Source organism: Leuresthes tenuis, unplaced genomic scaffold (genome assembly GCF_036924035.1).
Source record: "Leuresthes tenuis unplaced genomic scaffold, fLeuTen1.0.hap1 SCAF_13, whole genome shotgun sequence".
NCBI classification, from domain to species: domain Eukaryota; kingdom Metazoa; phylum Chordata; class Actinopteri; order Atheriniformes; family Atherinopsidae; genus Leuresthes; species Leuresthes tenuis.
The window spans coordinates 10776015-10800973 of record NW_027325367.1 but is presented as its reverse complement, the minus strand read 5'-3'; the positions used below and the strand labels follow the sequence as shown (position 1 = coordinate 10800973).

Here is a 24959-nt window from a genome sequence, read left to right as displayed (position 1 = left end):
TGTAGTGCAGGAAAATCCTTTTCACTCCTGTTGCCGAGTGTGAGATTGCAGTGTGTAGCGTTTAATTACAGCTTTAGCCCCTGACCAGGAGAGTCACATTGATTTTCCTTTAGCCCCCCCAGAGGAGCAGACAAATAGAGAGGCTGGATGTACGTATACAGAGCAAAGCAAGCTGGGCTCACAGAAGTAACTCCCAAAGTTAGGTGTCACAGAAACTAAAGTAAATGTCAAGATAGCATAACAACATGTGTCTGCAGGTCAACTGTGGGAGGAGACTCCATTGACAATTCTTGCAAATTCACATTTACTGTTTATCATTCAAACAGTATCATAAAAGTGTTTCAGCCTATGATCAGCTGATAAATATCATTATGTGAAGTTTTTTTGTAAGATATGACAAGTAATGACAAGTAAGTCTTTGTTTTTTTCTTTGGTGTCCTAACCACCGGAGACAGGTACTGCCAAAAGGTCAACTGAAACAAGTCCAGGCATACATTCTGGATAACAGGAAATCAATTTGGTATCCAGAATTAATACAGTTGTATTCATATGTAAAAGCTGAAAATTGCCAGGGGTATGGAGGCTTGCAGGAGAATGCAGTGAAGTGACTAAAAAAATGTGATGATGATCTGTTCTTAGAAGTTGGCAAACAAACAGTTACACACAATTAGGGAAAAAATGGCTGGTGGAAAAAGATCTGTATAAATACTGAAGAACTGAAAAGGAAATGGGACACACCAGTAAAGCTTGATTTAATACTAATGGGAAATCAATGCCTACATGTAATCCCTATCAAAAAGCTCTGTTTTAAACAAGGGAGGTTACAAGTTATACATGAATTAACCTGTATATTGAGCAGCAGTGAATGGTAGCGGGCAGTCAGCTGGGTGGCAGTAACACTGACACGACTACTGATGTAGGTTTCCTCCAGAACCTGCTGGGCCAACGATGAGAGTCCATCGACCTCAACCTGTCGAGCGAGCACTGCCTCAAGGTCCCCCTGAGTTGAACACATAAATTGAACATGTTTTGTTTAAATGCTGATAAAATAATCTAGGGGAAATATGGGAGAAATAACAACTCGAAATAACAGAGGGTTTGTATGAATGAGTGTGCTTGTGTGCGTGTCCCTCTCAATGGAAGGAAGGAAAAGACTCTCTGGCATCCTGACACTGGCAGGAAGTGTACTCCAAAGAGAAGAGGCCAAGCCGGGAATACTGTTGTTTTACTTGGAATGCAAATAAGTGACGTGTTATATTTCATACTGACAGATACTTCATTGCTTTCACTCTGACAGGCAAAATATTTGGCATGTATATTCTAGTGGATGCATTGTGAGTAAATTGGGAGTTGTGTTGGTGTGACTGACAGACAAAGGGTAAATCTGAATCAAAATTGCACAGGAATTTTTGACAGGATTAATTTAAAGCAACCAAAATGTATCTAGATGTCAGATGGGGTTTCGTTTCTTGCTACTTGTGGCCTGAAATTAATACCAAGCTGTTTGATATTCCTGTATCTCCTTACAGAAATGCACTATATATTGTGCTATCAGGGGTTATTACTGATTGTAATCATGTATTATTATATGCATTTATTGGTAAAAGAAAATGATTAACTGCAGATAAATGACTAGCATATGCATCTTTTGAGGAGCAAAGAAACATGTATATCTTTGTAATGTTTTGCTAACGAGAGGTAAGAAAGGTCCATTACAATTTAACCAATTAATCTTAAATCGTTCAAATTCAATGCTTAATATGTATCTAATTAATTTGATTCACAGTAAAATGGTGTAAATTGGTGTTTACTGAACTAATTCTTAGCTGGGAAGTCTCTACTGGTTGCTTGGAAACTGATTCTTGCCAATTAGTGAACGCAGCAAGCAAGCTTATTTCTCAAACAAACTATTGCCCTAATAATGACAGTGTTGTTGTCTTCTTAGGTTTACAGTATTGGCATTTGAAATACTATAAGCAGATATAGTGTATATAGTTTTGCTGACCTGGAGTTTCTTCAGCTGAGTCTGCTTAGTTCCTCTGTCTGACCGCCGATTACTTCTGATGTTAGCCACCTTCTCCATGTCCTCCAACCACTGAGCCAAGCTCAGGAACCTGTGACCCATCTGCCTCAGCCGGGTCAGAGTGGAGCGCAGCTGAGCCTGAGTCTCCTCCAGACGGCTCTGGTGGGCTGCCCACTCTCGTTGAGCAGTGTCCAGGGCTCGATCCTCAATCTGAGGTATACCCCAAGGGATTACCCTTTCTCTGCTGGTCAGCACTGAAGAGAGTAACGACTGACCATCTGAGCAGTGTTCCTGCAGGAGCTATGAAGGAAATAAAAAAAACTTGTGGTTAATACCTTAAATGGATTCAGGTTGAGAGGTACAGTATGTTGGTTGTGTGGGGAGGTAGTCCAACAACGTAGGAGACTTTACCATTTTGTATAAAACTGTACACCACAGTATAACTACCTGTAGCTGCTGCAGTGTTTTCTCAAGTGTATCCACGTTTCCCTCTGGATGAGACAACAATGCCAGAGAGGCTTGTTCCTGCTCCAGCCAGTCTTCAAACACATGCAACCCCCTCTGATATTCCTGATGGACCAACACCAGCTCCTTTGCCTTACTAACTGCATTCTGCAAAATGAGAGATTGGAAACATTGTTGAAAGAAAGGATTGCCCTGATTCAGTGTTACAGGGCCATCCGAGCCATTTGAATACTATAAAAGTGTTGAGGTATTTAGAAAAGTATGTTGACTTTAAAATAGGATATAATGATTTTTTTTAAAAGTGTTGTGAACTGAAACATTATATATGAACTTTGAAGCTACAAAAGTTTCTAAAATAGAGCTCCCTTTCACAAGTAATTATGTGGAATTATAACTGAGATTGTTGATAAAACATGAAGTATGCAAAACTCTCAAAACAATCACTTATTGAAATGCCTGCAGAGGATGAAATGAAACCGTGTGTTGTTGGAGGGTACCTTTGCTTTTTCTTTGAGGGTGTTATATCTACACTGCAGCTGCTGCACCTCCTGCTGGGTTGTGTAGTGTTCAGCCATGTTGGAACCTTTTGTGGCAATGGTCTCCAGAGGGCTGCTGTGACTTAATACTTCCTCATAGAGAAGCTGAAATGAAGTACACACATTCATCACTGCAGTTCATTCAAATTATTGGGAAGACCTGTGGTATAGATGAATATAAGGAGAAGAGAATGAGGATATCTGTCTCTTAAAAAAGTGATATCTAATTTTTCGAGACAATACAAAGAGGAAAAAAAAGATGACAGCTGATCTGCAGATTGAAGCTAACAGCGTCTATAATTACAGCTGTGCTTTAGTGGGTGTTTTTCTGGGTTACATCTCAAAACAGAAAATAAGTTTAACAAAATCTATTCTGTTTTTTTAAGGCTGATAATTATCTGTGACATGTCATACCTTCGTCTTCCCCAGGTTAGCAGTCTTGTCTCTCATCTCAGAGTACTGTCTGTCTGAGCAGCTGAGTGCCTCATCAACACGGTCCATCCACTGTACAAACTGCCCCACGTCCTCCTGATAGCTGGTCCACTGTGACAGAGCACCTTCTATTTGACTGTAGTCAAAACAGAGGGAACAAACAAGTGTGTGCGATAACACACAAAAGCACGGATTTTAATGCCACTTAAACCTTTCAATTGATTGAACTTGAGACAAATAAATGAGACAGTTTCCAGGTCCATTATTCAAAGATCTTCTGATCCTGGTCACCTTTTACACTGGATTGAGGCAGAGAGCAATGAATCCCATGAGTCCTTGAGGTCTTGAATCTGTTTGCGGATCACTGGGACCCCCTCAGCCGAGGTGTTCCTTTGAACTGCCTCTCCCCGCGTCAGCAGCATTTTTAGCTGGATCTCCCTCTCCTGACGGGCAGCCAGCAAGGCCTACAGGCAGGAGTGAACAAGCGGACATAAAACAAATATCTATAACTAAAATTTTACACCACAAAGTCAATGCAACATGTGCACATGACTATCTAAAAAGTGTACCAGCATTGTTGCAAGAATATAATTTGGCATAAAGTGCAGGAATCTGTAGTGCTGGAAGTGTTACACAAATTATCCATTATAGCAAGACTAATTATTATATAGTGAGCTATAATACCAAGAACGCTGACAGCAAACTGAAACTAATTTCCCCAAATCACAAAAAATAAAACAACCGATTGAGAGACACGTATCACCGTTCAGAATATCTCAAAAAATGTTGCTGCCCTGTAAGTGATCCCACACCCATCTAGTTGCTTCTTACTTCCAGCTGTAACATGCGGTCCTCCAACACGCCCTTGTCTGTGGTGGTGGAGGTGCAGGTGTTGATTACCCTCTGTGCCTCACACACCCAGTCTTGAAGCTCTTTAAGTCCTTGAGAGAATAGTCGGTGTTCCCCGACAATACGCTCAATCCTTGAGGCTTTGTCCTGCAGAAATAAGAGTGCATCTATGTAAACACACTCTTCGAGTCTTTTACTGGTTCTATGTGAACTGAGAACTATAAACATCTCTGCACGACAACTGTGTCTTCATATTGTTGTGTTTGAAATGAGCCTTGTTCTCCCTAACAGATGTCTCCAGAGACTCTCACACTCCCACATTACAGCACAAGCACATGTTTGCAGTCTTCAATCGTACATTTTGAACATCTAAGATACTGTGGAGTGAAGAAAGTGAAAGCTGTAATGACTTGTGGCAGTTTTAAATGATTGAATTCCTGTTTCCAAGTCTGGCAGGGAAGAAGACCTAAAAATAGCACTCCGGTATAGGCAGCAAAGTAAATAAATCCCATTCATCATTGCTGGGATACCTTCATTGTCCTGAGGTAAGAGAACAGTGCTTTGCAATCAGGGAAATGTTTTGCTCCACGATACGTCAAATTAATCATAAGTGTGACTGATCTAATGAGAGCTTCATAAAGGTCAGCTTCAAAAGCACTGACACATTTCAGCTTTGGCATTTTCTAAGTGCTTTCGTGGATAAATGAAAGCTACACAGCTTTGCCCTTTTTATGTTGATGAGGCTGCAACCACAAGGACCTTTTGAAGATGAAATAGATTTCTGTGTTCAGGTAAATTACTCTGGACACCAGGATGTACTTTGGGGCAAAAATTTTACCAGTGGAGAGCTAATTAGAGCAACTGTTGGAAGAGGTAATAATCTATGATCACACAGAACAACAGGGAACACCGTGGCTGGACAGACATATTATACCAGAAGTACATGTATCAAGCAAAGCATGCTGCAGCATTTCTGTGACAGATGCACACATTCAGTTAGGGGACAGGGGGCCACAGGGTTACTGGTGCGAGCTGTGTTACCTTGGTTAGGTTGCTGAGGGCTAGGAACTGTGCTGACAGCTGAGATACTCTGTGGACGAAGCCCTTTCCGGCTGCTTGTCCCTCCCAGAGACGATGAGCTCTTTCCCTCAGCCTGCCCAGCTCTACCTCCCGAATGGTCATCTCCTCCAGTACACACTGGACCAGTACAAATGAGGAGGAGGAGGTGGAAAAATAGAGACGGAGCAATGTAGTGTTTGAAAGTGACAGATTGTAAAGGATAATTGTGTGCAAGCACCGTTAAAAAGGGAAAATGAAATGACAAAAAAATAAAAAAAGGAGTTTTTCATGAGACAGCAGGCGTGAAAGGCACAGAGGAAGGATGCAGGGTTCAGTTAACTTGTCACGAGTAGGTACACGGAGGAATGAGAGCACATCACACATACATGATAAAAACAGGGGAATAGAACATCATAATACAAGCATCAGCAGTATTTCTCTTGATGTTCAGTTTGAAATAGAAATGCTGTTATTCAGTTGGACACCACAGAGCAGAGCAGGGAACCCATTGAAGGCTGCAAAAGTGGGGGGTATAGATGTGACAGGGTAAAGAGGATTTTGCCAACACAGGTTTAAACACTACAGCCTGCATGTATTGTATTGTACTTCAGGTGCTGGGGAGGTAGAAATGTAATTACCTGCAGGGCCAGACAAAAGACAACGATAGGAAGCACTACAGCAGCGACAGAATAAACACAAAAATATCTACAATGATAAGGGCAAAGCTTTAAGATGGGCTTGATATATTTTTTCCTCTGTTGTCAGTTTTATCTTTCTAACGCTTCGTGCTTCTCTTCCTTTCTTGTGTCTGCCAGACATGGCAGAAGCTGTTATCGCATTCAGAAAAAGGCCTTTTAGCCACGAAGCGCTTCAGCTGTGACAGAAGCAGAATTAATTAGATTTCTGGACCTCTTCTCTGACTATTGTGTCAAGATGCAGCTCCATTTTGATCCAGTGGTGCTCAACAAATGTAATTAGGTCTCTCTCTTTTCCCCAGTGAATTGAAATTGTACTTTAGGGATCCGTATCTGATGGAGAGGCAACTATTAACTATCCTACTTAATATTCAATTTACAATGCAATGACAGGGTTTACTTAAGTGAAAGGAGGAAATGAGAGAACATCAGCAATAGCAGCTGAGAAGAGAAATGTAAAAGGCTCTCTTTTGGTCATGTAATGCAATTTCACAGAAAATAGATCTTAAAGTCAGAATTAAAAAGCCTTGATGTTATGCATAAGGATTAGCTGCTGGAGTGGCCATGAAACAATGTAAAAACTGACAGATGGACCCATGAATAATCACAATAATTATACAAAATAATGTAATTTTGAGAGAACTCTGACATCCACATAAAGCAGAATCATGATGCTGTTGGCACCAAAATACCTGTAATTTACTGAGCTCCTGTTTCTTGGTTGGAAGGTCATGTAGACGAGCGCTGCTCTCCTGAACTCTGATCTCTGTGCTGTTGAGCCAGTCCTGCAGAGGCTCAGCACTGGTCTCAAACTCTGTCATCTGGGACTGCAGATTCTGTGAATTTAACACAGCAGATGAGTTTACATAAACAACCAGATTAACAGTCCACTCAGAATTAAAATGCCACCTGTAAATACTGCAATTAGATCTGACTGATCCGATCTGACTCAGATTGGATCAGATCAGAAATCATTTTAATCAGATTGAGAGGGGTGGTGTAAACCTTTTTAGAATCTTATCAACAGGGAAATGTAACCATGTATACACTTAATCTGGCTGTTTCTTTTTTAAATGAATATTCTGTGATTGCTTGGTCTGGGTTGGGAGGTTGAAACGCAGTGGCAGCAAAACTGAGCTGGTCTATTTTAGTAATAGTTGAACATTTTGACATAACATTTTTGATAGGGCTCCATTTCTGACCGGCTAATTTCAGAGAGGGTAACTCTCTCGGTTTGGTGAAAGATCTACTTTCATGTTGTTGTTTATAGGCAGCAAGAGAAGAAGGCTTACAAGTTGTTGATTTATGAACAACTTTTTCTTCTTCCTTTATTATTTAACAAATTGTCATCTAACCTTTTTTCTTTTTATATTTTCCACAAATTAGCAGGCAGGCCCATTTATTTTACATGCTTTGTAGCATGTAAACATACAATTTATTGGATCTCCTTATTTTGTGTCCACATAAATTCTTTTTAAATCCCTAAATCAAAATGATTTAAATCAGATTAAAGAAAAATTTGTCACAGTAAATATAGCTACTAGAGTACATTAAAAATCTGACATCTGGTTAGTAAATATACATAGACCTACTTTATACAAGTTACATAGATTTACATATCAAAACCACACAGTTCAATTCAATTCAACTTCAATTTGACCACGTTTTCTTCAAGAAAAGTCTTCGGCGAAGAAAACGGCAACCAAGCAAAACCAACCTTGAGTGCATCTTCTCTCATTTGCAGGTTATTCATCAGGCTCTTCCAGTCCTCTCTGGCGTTTACCACCTTGGCCTTGATTCCTTCCACTCTATCTTTGGACACGACAGCCATCAGCAGCTCCCCACTGGCTCCTACTGTACTGAGCCTGGCCTGGCCATTCTCCCTGTCACTCAAGAACTCCTGAGGGGATACACAGACAAAGACAAAGGAGCTGTGACTATTTAATAAACGCACACAAAGGGAAGAGGGCGTGAAAGTTAAAGGAAAGAAAAATGGCCTGAATGAAAAACCAAGACCTTTGGTGCCACATAATCTGACTTTGCACAGTGATAAGCATTGCTTACATTAGACAAAGTCGTTACTAATTCTATATGCATATAAGCAGGATGAGGTGCCTGACACAGAGTTGCTATAACAGATAAGGAGAGTCAGTGAACCTGAAATGTGTTGGTTTCTATGTAGCTACTCCTTACCCACCCACTGAGAATGTACACACATACAAAGACACATAACGCATACACAGCCTACACACACACCCTCCCTCGGAGCTGAGCTGATGACAGTAACGCAGCAGGGACCGCTTCACCATCTGTGCAGTCAGCACATCACTACATCTTCAGCCTCCTCACACACAAGCACAGAAAGTCTGAATCTTTCTCTCAGTCTGTCTTTATCTCTCAATTTTCTCTGTCTGGTCTACGTTCATTCACTGTTTCTTTTTCACACTTAGTAACATTCTCCTCCCGCCAGTGTAACTGCATAACACCAATTAAGCATGGCACAATGGACGCCCTCACCCCTCCCACGCTAGCCCTCCTGGAGGCCAGTCATGTGGAAACATTGTTCCACATTCTTCACCAAGTCAATATTAAATAAAACATGATTGCCTCCGTATTGCTCTGTCCACCATGTACATGGAAAAAAATTCCCTTTCATCCTCAAGGATATTTCAAAATCTTCAGAAGTACACACAAAAATCTCCACAGCACTCAATTAAAAATCCTGTTGGAAGAAAATGATCCAGAAAAAAATCCCCATCACATTATTCAACTGAGAGTCTGAACTGAATTTTTCCTGTGACCACGCGAGTGCTGACTCAATAAAACATCACATATGCAACCTTTGCTGAATGATAATCTTAGTACTAGGAGTAAAATCAAGTTCTTACGTTCTTAGAACAAGAGCTTGGCTGTAACAGCAAACACTTCCCTGATGGCAGTGTGGTGGTGGTGGCGGATGTGATCATGTGTCTGCAGGGTAATTAACTGTCTAGTGTAGGGATGTCTACTTTCATAGACAAGCACCTGACTCTTAGAAAGGACCCTGGTGGGCGCTAAAGAGGCTGCAAGACCTGCCAGACCTGCCAGACCTGCCAGAATCTCACAGGAAAACACACAGACTTCTCTTTCAGGAGATATTTTGAAGAGAATCACAGAGAAACCCCACTGTGGAGCTTTCTTGTATCCCAATTCCATCTTATCCAGCCTATTGCACATTCCGCCACTCCAACAAGCCCGAGAGAGGACACTCAAGAGTGAACATGTTTAGTCATCCTTCAGCGATGTCCCATTGAAAATTGATTGATTATACAACTAATACATAATTTAACTTCTCTTTGTAGTAGCACTCTTTGCTTAGCTTGCCAGCTTCATGCAATGAAAGCAAAAGCAAGCCCTGGTTTACAATTAGCGGCAGTGGATTCAAAGTGTACTCTTCTGAGGATTTTGAGTCTCTCAAGGACAAAGCAAAATTACTTGAAGCTTGTTGAATCAATACCCACAAAGGCAGGATAACTATATTAACTCCACTATCAACAGATACTAACTAAAACCATTACTGCACCAGGGGAGCTGTGTAAGGACAAATAGAAACAAGGCAAGATGGCCATATTCAGTAATTAGCTATACGAGCATGAGACACAATCATTAACCCACAGACATTCTGCTAGCATAAAAAAGTTATTTAAAAAAAATGTTATTTCTCAAAAAGCTTGATTATTCCATTCAAATGAACACCTTTTCATGTTCCACTGCCTTCTGTCTCAGAAGAATATGAACATAATACGATGTAATCTGTTTTTATTGCTTTTCTGTGTCTGGTGTGTTCAGGGACAACTCCTCTGTTGCACAGGGTATGCTGCTTTTTATAATCATAGTGGCAAAAAATATTTATCCAAACCAAGTAGCAGCAATAACAGCAAAATAATAAGTGATATATATTCATGAGCAAACCAGAAACACCAATGAAAAGACTGCATCTGATCATACTTACATATTACAACATTTCTTAAAGCATTATAAGATTTTCCCTGATGTCTCCTTTGAAAAAAAGAGTTTAAAAGGAGATATCTCTTACTTGGATTCTCTGCAAAGAGGTGGAGGCCTCTGAGACAGTCTGTGGCACATCAAAGCATTTGGCGGTACTGATTTTGGCATTGACCAGCCACTGTTGGAAGTCTCTCAGAGCCGCACGGAACCTCTGCTCCAATAGGCGCTCCTTATTTTGACATTCCCTGGATGCACGGAGACTAAGGCTGTGGGTAAGTAAAAATTAAACAAACATTAAATGCTGTCCATGAGCTGCATTTCCAAGGAGAAACGAAAGAGAACAAACACAAAAAAGCAACGACCAGAGGTGTTTGCTGATAACTTCAAAACAAAGAAGACATACTCAGATATTGTTCAAACTGTCCTGATGTTAGGGAGGAAAAGAAGCCATTCAGTGGTCAGGAATGAGAAATGTGCAGGTGGAGAAATGGCAAAGTGGGTGAAGTGGAAGGAATGAGTGCTGGGGCAAGGAGGGAGAGTGGGGGATGGTGTTAGGGGGCAGTGTGTGGGAGGGGGATTGAGGGGCAACATATGATTGGGGCAAGAGTTCACGGGGTGACATGATGGAGAGAACAAGGCATGACAGCTTGCATCTATAGAAAAAGTGTGAGATGCAGGATATAACACTGAGGGGTAACAAAAATGAAGAGACTAAAATTTTTTTCATGTTTTGTGTCATGTGATTCGAGTCTGTTGTCAGTGAATGGACTCAAGAAACAATACAGACATAAGAAAAGCAACAATATTGATAACACCATGTATCATAGCCATAATAAAGGCATTGACTAAATAAAGAGTTTCAACTTGTTGAATGAAACAAATATAAAATTTCCCTCTTTAACAGATGGTTATGATTTTCGGCATGAACCGTGAAGAATGCTGCCGTAAATCCCATTTGAAAGTGTAATTATTAAGATATATTCTCACTTTCCCATTATTTCTGTTTTAAGGGTTAAAATGTTATGAAATTCATATAAACTTAAAAGCTTTTGGATTTAATCGATTCCAGGTGATAAATATTTGGAAGCGAGGGAGGGTGTGGCCTTAAGCATAAAAGACCATTTTGTTGCTATACAGCTTCATTATCTTAATGGGCCAGACAATACATCTAACTGAGATTTAGGTCCAATCCAGATTTTTCCACTCGGCAGAGGAAAGCTGCCCCTCACTTTTAGGAATCTTAAGGAATAGTGGACATCAAGCAGTCCAAATTGTCACGGTTCGGAGGAGAGGTAGGACCCAGATGCAGTTCTTTCAAACGTAACAAAGTTTATTAACAAAAACAGGGAGCAAGAACAAAAACAAGACAAGGCCAAAAAACATAAAGCACGGCAGAGCCGGATCAAAAATACTTAACTATGAAACAAAACGAGACTATGAATAAACAAAGGAACACAAAACAAGACTGAGAACGGCAAACCGAGACTTATCTGTGTGGCAAGGCATGAAGGGTTAGTAAGGATTCTGCAGTGACTGAAAGGAAACCAGAAGACTAAATACTGTGGAGGGAGTGATCAGTGAATGAGGTGCAGCTGTGAACAACGAGCCAGGTGACTTGAGTGAACCGAGGTGGCAGGGGAAAAACATGACTAGAACATAACTGAAACCATGATTAGTCCAAGGAGAAAACAGGCATAAATATCTTCAAAAGATGCAACCGGGAACCCATTATACTCCAGTGTCACAATATTTCACATTGGTCTCAAAGTTGAGCGAATACTCTATCCTATTGAGAAGTTCTGGCTCCTTTTTAAACATGAGCTTCACAGTGAGGGATGAAAAGATACTAAAGCATTTGGAAAGCTCTGGTTGCTGCTTCAGTCAAGATTAATCAGGACAGATTCATAGAAATCATGAAATTGACGGACTCAATGGATGAAAGAAACATGCTCATGGCTGTTTTTGAAAAGGATGTTTATATTGCTTAGCCAGTATTTTTGAAGACAGTATGCTTGTAATTGCATTTATGTATTACTTAGGTGTTACATTTACTCTAAAGAACAAGAAATAATAAACTGGAAAAAGATGTTAAATTCCTAATAGCTACCAAGTAATTGTATGTACATATAGTTCCTGAGAAGGAAAAAACTCTTAAGGTTTGATTAAAAAAGGTGTATTTTTTCAATTATATAATGAATCCTCGCGAATAAGTGTAGTATTCTTAAGTTCTGCAACTCCGATATGATTAATGTCAGGGAAAGGAAGTGTTCACAATTATCAAGGCAAATAACTGTTTGATCAGTTGTGAATTTGGAAGTCTTCACTAAATCGTTGTGAAACATACAAAACAAATGGAACTTCTTGCATAAGTTATTACTTCCGACTGGAAATAACCTTTACACACTGTAGTGGACGGTTGGAAGAGGTTACAGGAGGGCGTAAAAAAACTGAGAGAAGGATGCCAGCAGTGAAACAAGGTACACAGCTGCTAGAGCAGGCAATACTGTCAAAAGGCAAGCATGAAGAAAACAACAATTCATTCAACAATTAATTTGTTTGTTCATTCTCCTGCAGAATAATGAACAAACAAACAAACTTAAATGGACAAATATGCATGCATACAAGCAGCCTTGAGTTTTAACAGTGTGATGAGGCAAATACGGTTGGGATAGAAGAAGAAGCACTTTTTTCTGCTGTGACAAACAAAATCTGGCATGTGCTATGAAAGGAGGGGGAGTTGCTCCTTTCCCTCGTCTGTCTCCTCTCCTTGGTCTTCCTTTTTCTCTCTGTTCACTGTTCTTGCTGCAACATTTAATGCAGGACAGGTGCAAAGAGTGCACAGGCCAAATCTATGACAGACTGAAAAGCTAAGTAAAGAAGAAAAGGTGCTGCTTTTGCCAAGCAGCAGCCAAAGCATTCCCAACACGTTGACCTCACCCAGGTTTTCTGCCAAAACTATGATAGTCCCAGAGCAGCACAGTTAATGCAACATCAATGCAAAGTAAGAAAATAATTTGTGCTGCTGTGAGATTTCAAAAATATGAACTGAATATGTGTTGTGTTTAGGATTTTTTTGTATGCTCTGTTGTTCTTTTGACAAGATGTTACATGGTGTGTTCAAAGTCGACTGTCTATTAGTAACTAGACTAAAACAAGCAATGTATTGGTGAAAAAAACTGCCTCAAATTCTAAATAATTTACCTGAAAGTTACACGGTTCTGCATAAAAATAAACTCCAGAAGGACAAAGACATAGTGAACAAGCAGAGGTGAGGGAAGGTGGTTAAATGTCGCTTAGCAACTAGTGGCTCTGCTGCTCTCCTTCACCTTGCACCTTCATCTGGCAGATACATGTCACACCTATTTCAGATGGCCATATGCACCTGCACACTCCTCTACTACAAATGAGCTTATAAATGTGGGCACTAACATGTGGTATGTGTTTGGGGAAATTCTTACTATGTGCTGTTTTTCCTCCAGCGTGTTGTGTCTTTTTTTGCATTTAATTGAGATTTTTTACGTTTCTTCAATGAAAACACTGATTTCTATGCTGGTTTGGATGCTGTGCTGTTTGAATGATTTCACCTGGCATTTCAGGCACTTTTTAACATCTGTTATGACTCATATCCATACCTGCGGGAAAGTTGTTTAAATCTGATAGCAGCTGATTGAACTTTCTCAAGCCCACGTAATGAGTGGAATAAGACCCCAAATCCAGACAAGTCGGAAATGACAGATCACACATGAAGGGCAGGAACAAAACAGAGAGCAAGAGGGAGGAAGAGTAAACCATACCCTCTCTTGATCATCATGGGAAACGTAAGATTACTGACACTTAAAGTCGACACGTTGGGACACTGACGAGGACACATCAGCAATATCGGAATGCAAAATTGAGCGATTCACTGAGACACGGCCACATGATCTTCTTTCAGACTTCAACACGCCTCTATAAAGCTTTCAGACAGACTGCAGTCAGAGCAGGAAGAGTAAAGATGGGACTACAGATCTGAAGAATGGCTTCCTCCATTCCAGTACCTCCTACAGTACTTCCTTGACTTCCAGTATAACTCAGAGTCTTATCATCTCCAGAAGCACTCAGATGACACTATTGTTGTTGGGTGTATCAGTGCTGAGTACAGGCACTGTTCGACCATTTTGTGGCATGTTACATGAACAATAATATAATCTTAAAAATGAACAAAGCAAAAGAGATTATTGTGGATTTTAAGAGGACCGGGTATAAGCCAAACACTGTCTCAGTCCTGGGGGAAGAGGTGGAGGTTGTAGATGACTACAGATACCTGGGTGTTCAACTGGACAACAGGCTTGACTTGAAATGCAACACTGAGGCTGTCTACAGAGACAGAGAAAACTGTACTTGTTGAGGAAGCTTAAGTCATCAAATGTTTGCAGCACAATGTTTAATTTCAGTTAAATCTGTGATGGAGAGTGCAATCTGCTTTGCAGCCATCTGTTGGGGCAGCAGCATCAGAACCAGTGAATAAAAAAAAAACTGAATTAACTGATAAAGAAGGTTGGCTCAGTGCTGGGGACTGATCAGGAGCCCCTGGACTTGACTGTGCAAAGAGGAATGCTGCAGGATTTATTAACATAATGGATATAATAAATAAAATAATAAATACATTCTACCATTTACATGACATAGTGTTGAAATAACACTGTGTATATTCAGTAAGCTCTGCCCAACACAAAGCAGAATGGGAGATTATTTCTGGCAGCAGCAATAACCATACTCAACGACAGCTTATGATGATTAATGGGAAAATATTCTGCAACATCTTAATTTCTCTTTGGGAGGAATAAAGTATGTTTTCATTTCATTTTTCACATGCAGCTTGTGTTTTTAACAAGTACTGCAATCCCTCTCAGTTTCCTCTCAGAGTTCAGGCTGTTACCTGCCAATGCTGGATGAAACACTTTCAGCTTAGCTGTTGCCTAGCTACATATACAACACCACTACGTTGGTGATCTATAGAGATTCCTACTATTTTTTTTCCTGCAACACTTCCAACTTTCTAACAGTATGTCAACTGACTTCATTATAATTCCTTTCAATGATTTCTTATTTTCCCCCAAGAATCTGAACTGCAACAGTATCATTTCCCTTCAGGGTATAATACCGTATCGTTTAAATTAAAACACATACACATCCCCTTTAGAGCTAATATCAACACTCACCAGTATGCCTGAAAGCTTTATCACATTTTTCTTTTTTTTTTAATGTTGGCTTCCTTGTTAAGTAGTTTAGGCTACGTTGCAGAAAACTGTCCTTGGCATCACCTCACAGAGTTTAGAGTTTAAAACACATTAAAGACAATCAGCAGAAAAAAGCATTGAAAATATGATTAAAAAACCAGAGACATAACTGAAAAGAACAGTAAAATGAATAATGGAGCAAAATCGTAAGGAGGCATTGCATTAAGCATTCAAATCACATTTACTTGTCCATAGCATGATGCATCTTCTGATGCTGATACTATGGAAGCTTGTGGCTTAAAGTGTGGATGGAAATAACAATTCAACAATATCAATTTGGAAAAAATAAACAAGAAGAATGATAATGTTCATATAATAATGTAATCAAAATATAATGAAATGATTACATTGCAAGTCCATAAACAGGAATACTGCATTGACTACATTGTAGTTCAGCTCCAACTAACACATTTGAGTATCATTTCTCCAATGTGAGTATTTCTCCACCACTAACTGCTCACTGCATCAGAAAGATTCCTCTCACCTGTTGTGCTGTTTTATAAGCGCAGTGACCCGGTCTGATTGTGAGCCAAGGTCTCTGGAGTATCGCACCAGGTCATTCAGTTGGCTTTTCAACTTCTCTGCCATCGGCTCAGCGCTCTGCAAGCCCTCCAGAATATCCTAAACAAGACAAAACACACAGCAGCTGGCTCAGTGTGAGTGTGTGTCAAGAAGAGACAAACACCCAACGGATCTGCATGACACTCTTCAATCAGCGCATTCCTTTTCACATCCCAGCTCAGTCGTTTTCACTCTGCTCACATTCACACTAACACACACACGCTGCAACACATACTCACAGTGCTGCCTGTTCAATAGCATTTCTGTTCTTCGCAGAGTGTGGCAGGAAGGAGCTGTGGATAATGTTCTCCCGCTCTCCTCAGCGTGCCTCACATTCTACACTCACACAGTCATGAAATCTTCTCCAATGAAATATGAACAAGCTCTGACTCTCACTCATTTGCTCCCTATCTGACGTACAGCGATTAAACAACCCCTCCCTCCCTTTCGCTTTGGACTCGTTGCTCTCTTCTCTTTTTCTCTCTCCTCTTGTGCTTCTACTACTTTCTCTCCCCTCCTCTCTCCCTCCTCCCACTCCTTCCACTTATTCCCACTCACACATTTTTCCTCCCTCTCCTCCTCTCATGCTCTCTCCCGGTGGAATTCAGCTGTCAGCCCTCACAGATGCAGAATTGGTTCAAATACACGCAAACAAGCGCGCAACGAAAACACGGCCGGACACAGGAAACAGGCTGGAGGAGAGGGGAGGAGCGGAGGGGAGGACTCCTCCTCTGTTCTTTGACAGCCCCAAATTGAGGAAAACCGGAGAAAGGCATGGCCAAAAAAGCCTGGGGAGAAATGTAAGGTTGAACAGGCTGGCGTGGCCTTGACAATAAAGAGAAACTGTCACTCTATAAACATCCTGAGGAGGTTTGAGGCAGAGCAGTAGGGAAGGTGAGAAACAAGAACATCAAGCAATAACCCCAGCAGCCAAGACAGACAAACCAGCACAGTTCATTTCAACCAAGTTGGAGAACAGTTTGAAGAAAAACAAAGAACCAATAATGGAATGCTTGTAGGGGAGAGATAGTGGAAAATAATGTCTGCTAAAAACAAAAGGAGGAGGGATAGAGGGGACAGCAGGGGAAGACAAAACAAGCAGGAAACTGATGGGATTGTAGCTGTCATTCGTCATTCCTGTAAAGCCGATTTACAAACTAATCTGTTTTTAGGATTTACTAATAGAATGGATAATTACTGACAAAACAGAGTGACTGAATGCAGAGGATGTCTGCACACTGTGTGTCTATGTGTGTTTATGTGGGTACTTTCCATTAAACAGTGCTAATCACTTTCTCTGATCGTACAGCCTGGCACACAGTGAGTTTTTATAATTCATTCTTTTCTTAATAAACTATTGTGAGAAGATGAACAATGAATCATTAATGTTTCCATTATGTATGTTTCAATCTCACTCTACCTTAGCCAGCTGCCATCCCTCCACTGCCTCCTCGCCGTTACTGCGTCCTTCTGCTTTAATCAGCTCCTGACTCCACCCTCTGAGACGTCCATCAAACTCTTTTAGCTCGTCCTCCAGGTGGGCAGTGAGACGGCTGTATTCCTCCTCTGAAGCCGCAGCAGCGGCAAGGGCCCCCTCCAGGCCATCCCGGGCCCTCAGGGCGGCCCCCTCCCACTGCTCCAGAGCATGTAACAGTGCCCCCAGCTGTCGATCCATGGCCTCACAGCCGCCTGCCGCCGTGTGCTCCGCTGTTGTCGCTGCGCTGCGACGAACCCAGCTGAGGCGCTCTCTGCCCTCCAGGAGTCGACACTCTACACGCTCCTGGCAAAACAGAGAGAGTAGATAGGACACAAAGTTGCTACGGAAACTGTGGCTAAGGTAACTATAATATCTAGATGTGCAGTCTATTCTATATAAAGCTGCTTATGCAAGGCTTATATCCAGCGTTTTCAGCTCCATCACTTATCTTTACATTAATTATTTGATTCCCTCTGTGCACCATTAGTAGGATACTGATGTCATGTGCCTTCTTTTTTCATTTCAGTTTCTCTCCATCCCCCTGTACCTCTTTTCCAAGTTCTTTATAGGGAGGCAGCACTTAAAAAGCAGATTATGTGAACAGCAAACACTTGAGTATGGTGAGATGCCAAAAGACAGAAAAAGACAATCTGAAAAGAGCATCTGATCATTTCACTGTGTGTGAGTAGTGGTTATGAGCATTAACCTTGTACAAACAAGAAATTATAACCTCTACTGAAATGTTTCACACCATGGCTCTGCGAACACACATTTTTATCAGGATAATTAGGGCCCATGTGTACAATTTAAATGCAAATTAATTTATTCTCACATATTTTCTCACTGCTGTAATTGCAGTATTATTGAACAGGGAAGAGCAAAATCATTGCTCTATTTTTTTCTACAAGACTATAATCCATTCTATTGGCAGTAAATTATATCAAGAGAGACTGAGATATTTGGCTTTGATATGGGAAACAAGCTGAGAACCAATTCCAATTCCCTACATGATTTACTCTCCTTCATAGTGAGAATCCATTTAGATTAAGTGATTTCAGTTATCTTCACAAAAGATAACAGGTGTAACACCTCCAGACTGGTTGCAGATTCCAAGAAACAACACACCCTCAAAGCATAAGATACATAAGCAGGGTTAACATAAGTGTTAATGATGTTTACAGGTAATGCTACAGTAATTCAATAGGCATATTATAAAGGTCTGCCTCCAAACATTCTCATGACAATTATCACCGCAAACTACAAAAAATGGAAACCAGATAAATGAGAATGAATATTGAATTAACTAAACATTTCAGCTTTTATGGCCCATAAAGAAGTGTTGAGAAGTTCTCAAAAATCTTTACAATACAATAACAACCAAACAAACTCCATCTGCTGATAAGCATTACATGAATGATATAAAGCTCCAGAAAAGCTGTTACTTGGTGAATGTCTCTGGTAGTTTGTTATATTGAAACCTTTGTCGAAACCATTTGGAGAAAGGAAGGCATTTTCAAAAAGCACTTTGCATACAGGTGATGGGCAAAGCATGTGTCTCATGATCGTGAATCAACTTAAACCACTTAGGTCAAACAAGTGTTCCTAGTGGACACTGATTGGTCCAAACCTCACATTTGGCCACAAATGTATCATCTGGAGCTTCCAGTGCCAAGATGGATTCTTCTGATTATTATCTCGTGAACTTTGTGAGAATCAAGCTACCTCATGAAGTCAACTATTTAGGCCTTGTGATAAATCTTTTCTAAAATATGACATATTTCTTTTTTAGTAGTACTCCGCCTCTCGCCCAATGACTGCTGTGATAGGCTACAGCCCCCCCTGCTACCCGACCGACGAATTAAGCGGGTATAGAAAATGGATGGATGGATGCTTCTTAGTACATTAAGTACATTGCTTTGTTGTAATGTCACTGACATTATATAAAACACACCTTTGTACACTACCCTTCAATAGCCCTGTCACCTGCAGGACATTTTTTTGACTGATCTGTATCAGGGTCACTTGGCGCACCTCAACAATCTCTGTTGTTTTATTTTGTTGCCACTGTTCAATGTAATAAACACTTGTCTAGTTGTCACATTCATAATTGCATTATTGAAGCACCCTTCCAACATGTCATTGATAATATACACAAGTATTTTCTTTGCATGAACAAAACAGTTCATGCGACTCATAAACATAATTCAGTCAGTGGGGAAAAGAGGGATAATGGGAGACAGACAAAGTAGGCCGTTTCAGTGAAGCAGGTTATGGTAATTCAAATATGTTGCATTCATCATGGCACAAAATGCTGCCTTCAGATTAATCATGGAACTATTTTGATATATATCTATCTGTTTTAGATTTCCTAGCTTTACTTCAGTAATGTAACACTCTGGGTAATCAAGGATTATACAGAAAAAAAACTGTTTTTTTTTTCAGTGTTTTGGTATTATTGTTGAAAACATGTTAGAACATATGCTGCACTTTGCAGAATTGTTAAGAGATGGCCTTCGAGGTGCTTTCATTTATATGAAACTGTACGTAGTTATTTTGATTAAAAAAATGTTTCAATAACTTTATGTACAGTACTTATGGTGGTACCACTGTGCTCTGTTGAAAACGCAGGTATTAGATTGAAAGTACAGACAGATACTTGATCTTAAATTATTTGGATTGGTGCCAAGGACATAAAATCTTGATTGGGACACTCATAATAATAATAATTAATTTTAATTTTAAAAAAAGAGTAAAATATATATTATACAATTTCTAAAGTCATCTATTTGATTCTCTTCTTACCCGCACGTCTGACAGTTTCTTTTTGATGGAGGTAGAGTCTCCCGATGTATCAGACCAATGCTGCAGCTCCTCTCCTGCAGTCATCAGCCAATCAGTGAGCTCCCGAACAGACTCCAGGTAGTCCTGGTGCTCCAACACCACTGCCTGTGCAAGACGTACTCTCTCCTACAAAATAATTGAAAATCATTGGTAACCTTCTGAAAGAGATTAAAGGTTTTTTTTTAGAGAGACAGTAACAACATCTTTACCTCCACCAAAGCTGTGAGGTCATCGAACTGCACTTGTAGCTGAGTGCGTGCACCATGGTTGAAGCTCGCATCACCGGTCTTCTTGAACAGTTCTCTGGCTTTCTCTTCAAGGCTGGAAAGTGCCATCTGGTGGTCCTCCAGGTCAGCCAGCAGGGCTCTAAGTCTTTCCAGCTGGGAGGCCTTCTCTCTTGGTCCTGGCTGTGGTGTAAGAGGAGCACATACCTCCCTTTTGACAGTCTCCATCCAACCTTGAAGCTGGGTAGCCGTCTCAAGGTATCCTCCCCACTGAGAGACAGTCCACTCTAATCGACTGCAGAGATCATACAGTTTGAATAACAGAAATGTATGAAAAGTATCCAAAGTGAGAGTAATAGAAATGATCAGTAATACGGGCCAAGTGTCTTTATCCCCTTTTATCAGGAGGTTCAAACACACAGACACTGATACACTCCCACAATTTTCCTTGCCATCTGTCAGCTCTGCATGCACAAATAACGCCAATATCCACACACTCACACGCACCTCTTCTTCACCTGCTACCCCTCGCCTCCTGTTATTGCTTTCCCCTTAAAACACAAACACACCCCATGTGTGACCCACTGTTTGCCATCCACCATTTAGTCTCTAATGAGATCAATTTTCTTTTTATAGGAGGGACCATAAATGCTCAATTAGACACACACACAAACCAGTGCATGTGAATGCTGACATGCTCACACACATGCAGCAGAGGGCAAACAAAGATGCATCAATCAGATTTAGAAAATTAGACAAATACTTCTCATTATGAATTCAACTTAATGGTAATTAATAGTACTGACACATAATCTATCATGATGAAAATAATATGTTCCCTGGCGGGAGAATTTTTGGCACACCGACAAATGGGCTCTAAAATCTCCTCAGGCAAACGTATTTAATGGATCACAAAAAAAGCAAAAATGTCTGAAACTAATTTCTGTACAGTTACAGCACATTGGAGGATAATAAAAGGTAGGGCTATTTTTAATTAGGTTATTTACTGTGCTAACCAGTAAGTCTAAATATATGAGGATAATACCATCCAAGTACCTGTGGCAGCTCATGGCAGTGACAAGTAGCGTGGCCCATGCATCCTCCACTTCCTGTAGCTGAGAGCGGACCACCTCCTGTCCAGCAGCTCCATAGCTACGCAGGGCCAGCTCACCCTTACCCATTGCCATATTCAGCTTGACCTCCCCTTCTCCCTTCAAAAGCAGGATGTCCTGTGCAAACAGAGCATTGTCTGGCCTCAGAAAAGAGTTTAGGATGAAGAAGTTTCCAAACAAACAGCTCCCTCTTGTGTTCATGGGAACCATCACAAATTGTAACAACAGGGCATCCTTGAGTAAAGAGCAGTATGTGGAAGCTCGAGGATCGCTTAATTTTTTTTTTAATCAAATATGATTTTAAGTGGAAATGTTTGAGCCATCTCCCGCCTCACCTGCACAGTCTCCAGCCTCTGCTCTAACTGCTCTTTGGTCCCCATCGTGCTATCTACTGTACCCAGTCGCTCTTGGATCTCCTCCAGCCAGGCCCAAAGTCCCTGGAGGGTGTCTCCAAAAGCCTGGCTCTCCTGGCAGCCTCGCAGTCTCTCCCTGGCTGCCTTCAGTAGGGCCTGATACTCCATCTGGAGTTGGCCTGTCACTCTGACCTCTCCTCCCGACCCTCGGCCGGATTCAGACAGAGCCTGGGCCTCTTGACAGAGACGCTCAATAGACTCCCTGAAAAAAGAAAACAATCTTGTATTGCTCTGCTGATTTTACAACACATACAACATATGGCCTAAGGCTCCCAGAGATACAGACCTTCTTGCTATCAGATCCTTATTGAGGTTTTCCATTCTCTCCAGCTCTTCTGTGGTGTCTGGGGGTTCTTGCTGGCTCTCGGCCCCGAGAGAAAGCTCACTTTTGAGTCTGAGATCCATCTGCCTCAGCCAGTCTCTTATACCCTCCACACAGTCATCAAAACTAGAATATAAGAGGAATGGAAAAAACATTTTTTACAAGAAGCATATTTCTCTATAAGAAATTCATAAATGTATTACATTACAAGAGTCATGACTTACTTTTTTAGGAGGTTAATGCTTTCTTGCAAGCCCTGTTGGCTCTGAGAGCAGCTGTCCAGGTAGTTTTTCCACTCTCTCTGACAGGAGGAGAGATTCTCTTGGACCTGTGCTGCTCCAGCTTTGCTCAGGTGGAGCTGGAGCTTATTGGCCTCCTTGAAAACCTGAGAGAGACGCTTTTCACCCTCTGATGTCTGCTCAACTGACACCTGAGGAGGACAAAAGAGACATGTTGCAAATTAGAACTGACATGTCATTGTTAAACCGAAGAAACAAAGAGCCACAGCCCACAGGGGCGAGATAATATTGCACATAGGTAATACATAGTCTACTTTAAATAGTAAATTATGTGAATGGTATGAAACCTTATGCCTTTACAAATAAATTCAGCGCTAATTTTTGGTTTAACTAAGTTAGCTTGCAGGCAGGTGTCATGTCTGATGACTGAAAAACAAAAGGCATGAATATGCTTTTGGTTTACTGCACTGTCACAACATTGCAATGTCACACAATGTGAGAAATACAGCATTAAAGTAGGACATATAACAGTACCTTAAGTCTTTGCAACTTGGCTCCAAGGAGGGTAACATCTCCTGATTGGTTAAAACAGTCTTTCAGCTCCAACTTTAGATCTGCAAGCCAGGACTTGAAGCCTTGGACAAGCTCTGCTTTGAGGAACAGAGAGAACAGAAAAGCTAAAAGCAAAAGAATTACCAGGTAACAAGCTGAAGGAAAACTAACATGTGACCAATAATCACAGATACGATTCAAAAGTGAAAGAACCAGAAGTAGAAGAGCGAGTAGAGGTTATGTGTTGAGGCAGATGGGAAGATGGGAAGTGTGGGCGTGTCCTCGGTATTCAGCGCTAGGTTGCCCTGGCAACAAGCCCAAAATGAGTCCCTCGAGAGCAGATGTGACGAGAGCAACATTACTCTCTGAGGCACAGGTGTGTGTTGAAGCAATGAGAGTGCATCAGTGTACCTGATAGTGTGTGTCGATGCAGTGTGGGTGGATTGAATGTGCTCTGGGGAAAAATGGAAGATAATCAACAGCAAATCTGTTGCACTGCTAACATGAATAGATGACACTGATTTGTGATTGTACACTGTTTGACTGGACAATAATGAGATTTTAAGCTCTGTTAGGAGTCTAATTTCTTATCAACAGAGAATAAGTAATAATGTGTATTAAGTCTTTGATAAATCACTCAGTGTTAATGATAAAGAAATTGGTTCAAAAAGCCTCTGACCAAGACCATCAAAATGAATCTCAATCTCATCAAAACCAAATCATTATGTCTCTTACCGTTGAAGTGTAGCTGTAGCCCATCCTGCAGGTTGCCCCTGGTCTTCGCGCAGCGTTGGGCAACAGTCTCTGTTCGCTTGGCGATGGAGGTGAGATCAGAGGAGAGGCGTGACAACTCCTGAGAGGGATGTGATCTGCAAAGGGACGTCAGGGCATCTCTAGCCAAGTCCATGTCTGCCCTCTGTTGCTGCACAACACTCTGCAGGTCCTTCAATGAAAAACAGTGAAATATAAAGAGCAAAGACTTTAGTATGTTTATATTTATGGCTATAGGAAGGTGGAACAACTAAGATGTATTTTCCTTACAAATAGCCAAATTTTCTTTTAATCTTTTAATGTGGTCTTGAGCAATAGTTCCCAAGACATTCTGAAGGTCTGCTTCTATCACTCATTTTCACTCCAGTCCTTGTATCTCACAATTCTCATAGAAATTGTTTTTGGTTTGTTAAGCCACTAAACACTAAAACATAAATCATTCAAGCATAAAAAGGTGCCTAACTCAAGGGATGAACAGTGCTGTGTCCACAGATAACAGAGAACTTAAAAAAGAGCCAGTTGCATCTTAATAAATTGTATCTTTAGCTTTGTTACAAGCAGCCTGTCAAAAAAACTATTGTTCAAAAACTTGGCATATCTTGGCTTGGTGTGCAGTATGCCCTTAAAAGTAAGAACTGACAGGCCTAAAAAAGCATCCACAGCAGATTGATAATATCTGAAAGTGATGCTGTTATGAAATAGAACTAAAATGCAGAAAAAGTCCTGACAGGACACGAGAGATGACTATAGCTCCTCAGTTATTCCACCTATTGTTCACTGACGCCTTATCAAAAATGGTCTCCATGGAAGGTTGGCTGTCAAGAAGCCATTCTTAAGGAAGGGAAACAGGGAGAAAAGGCTGAGGTATGCCAAATGAGCCCGGACCTCAACATTACTGAAGCAGTATGGGATCATCTTGACAGGGAACAGAACAAAAGGCAGCCAACATCCAAAGAAGAGCTTTGAAATGTCCTTCAAGAAGCCTGGAGAACTATTCCTGAAGACTACTTAAATAAATAACTAGAAAGCTTTTCGATGAAGGTTCGGGCTGTTTTGAGGAATCAAACTGCTCATAACAAATATTTATTTTCAAACTCATTAGTATTGCACAAGTTCATTTTT

At 40.8% G+C, this 24959-nt stretch overlaps 1 protein-coding gene across 5 annotated transcripts in view; it reads right to left on the bottom strand.

Moving 5' to 3' along the window:
- Positions 1–24959, bottom strand: part of syne1a (spectrin repeat containing, nuclear envelope 1a) — a 111843-nt gene that overhangs the window by 55975 nt on the left and 30909 nt on the right. For all 5 annotated transcript variants that reach the window (XM_072361711.1, XM_072361713.1, XM_072361712.1 and 2 more), the window contains exons 45-65: positions 23802–24009; positions 23049–23161; positions 22500–22705; positions 22240–22401; positions 21876–22155; positions 21485–21657; positions 20414–20723; positions 20166–20330; positions 17307–17666; positions 15810–15946; positions 10135–10312; positions 7777–7959; positions 6752–6895; positions 5347–5502; positions 4288–4452; positions 3748–3920; positions 3439–3592; positions 2986–3129; positions 2471–2635; positions 2006–2323; positions 845–1000 (exon numbers count right to left, since the gene is read on the bottom strand). In XM_072361711.1, coding sequence (XP_072217812.1) covers positions 845–1000; positions 2006–2323; positions 2471–2635; positions 2986–3129; positions 3439–3592; positions 3748–3920; positions 4288–4452; positions 5347–5502; positions 6752–6895; positions 7777–7959; positions 10135–10312; positions 15810–15946; positions 17307–17666; positions 20166–20330; positions 20414–20723; positions 21485–21657; positions 21876–22155; positions 22240–22401; positions 22500–22705; positions 23049–23161; positions 23802–24009 — 4050 coding nt within the window. The remainder of the gene's footprint in view (positions 1–844; positions 1001–2005; positions 2324–2470; positions 2636–2985; positions 3130–3438; positions 3593–3747; positions 3921–4287; positions 4453–5346; positions 5503–6751; positions 6896–7776; positions 7960–10134; positions 10313–15809; positions 15947–17306; positions 17667–20165; positions 20331–20413; positions 20724–21484; positions 21658–21875; positions 22156–22239; positions 22402–22499; positions 22706–23048; positions 23162–23801; positions 24010–24959) is intronic.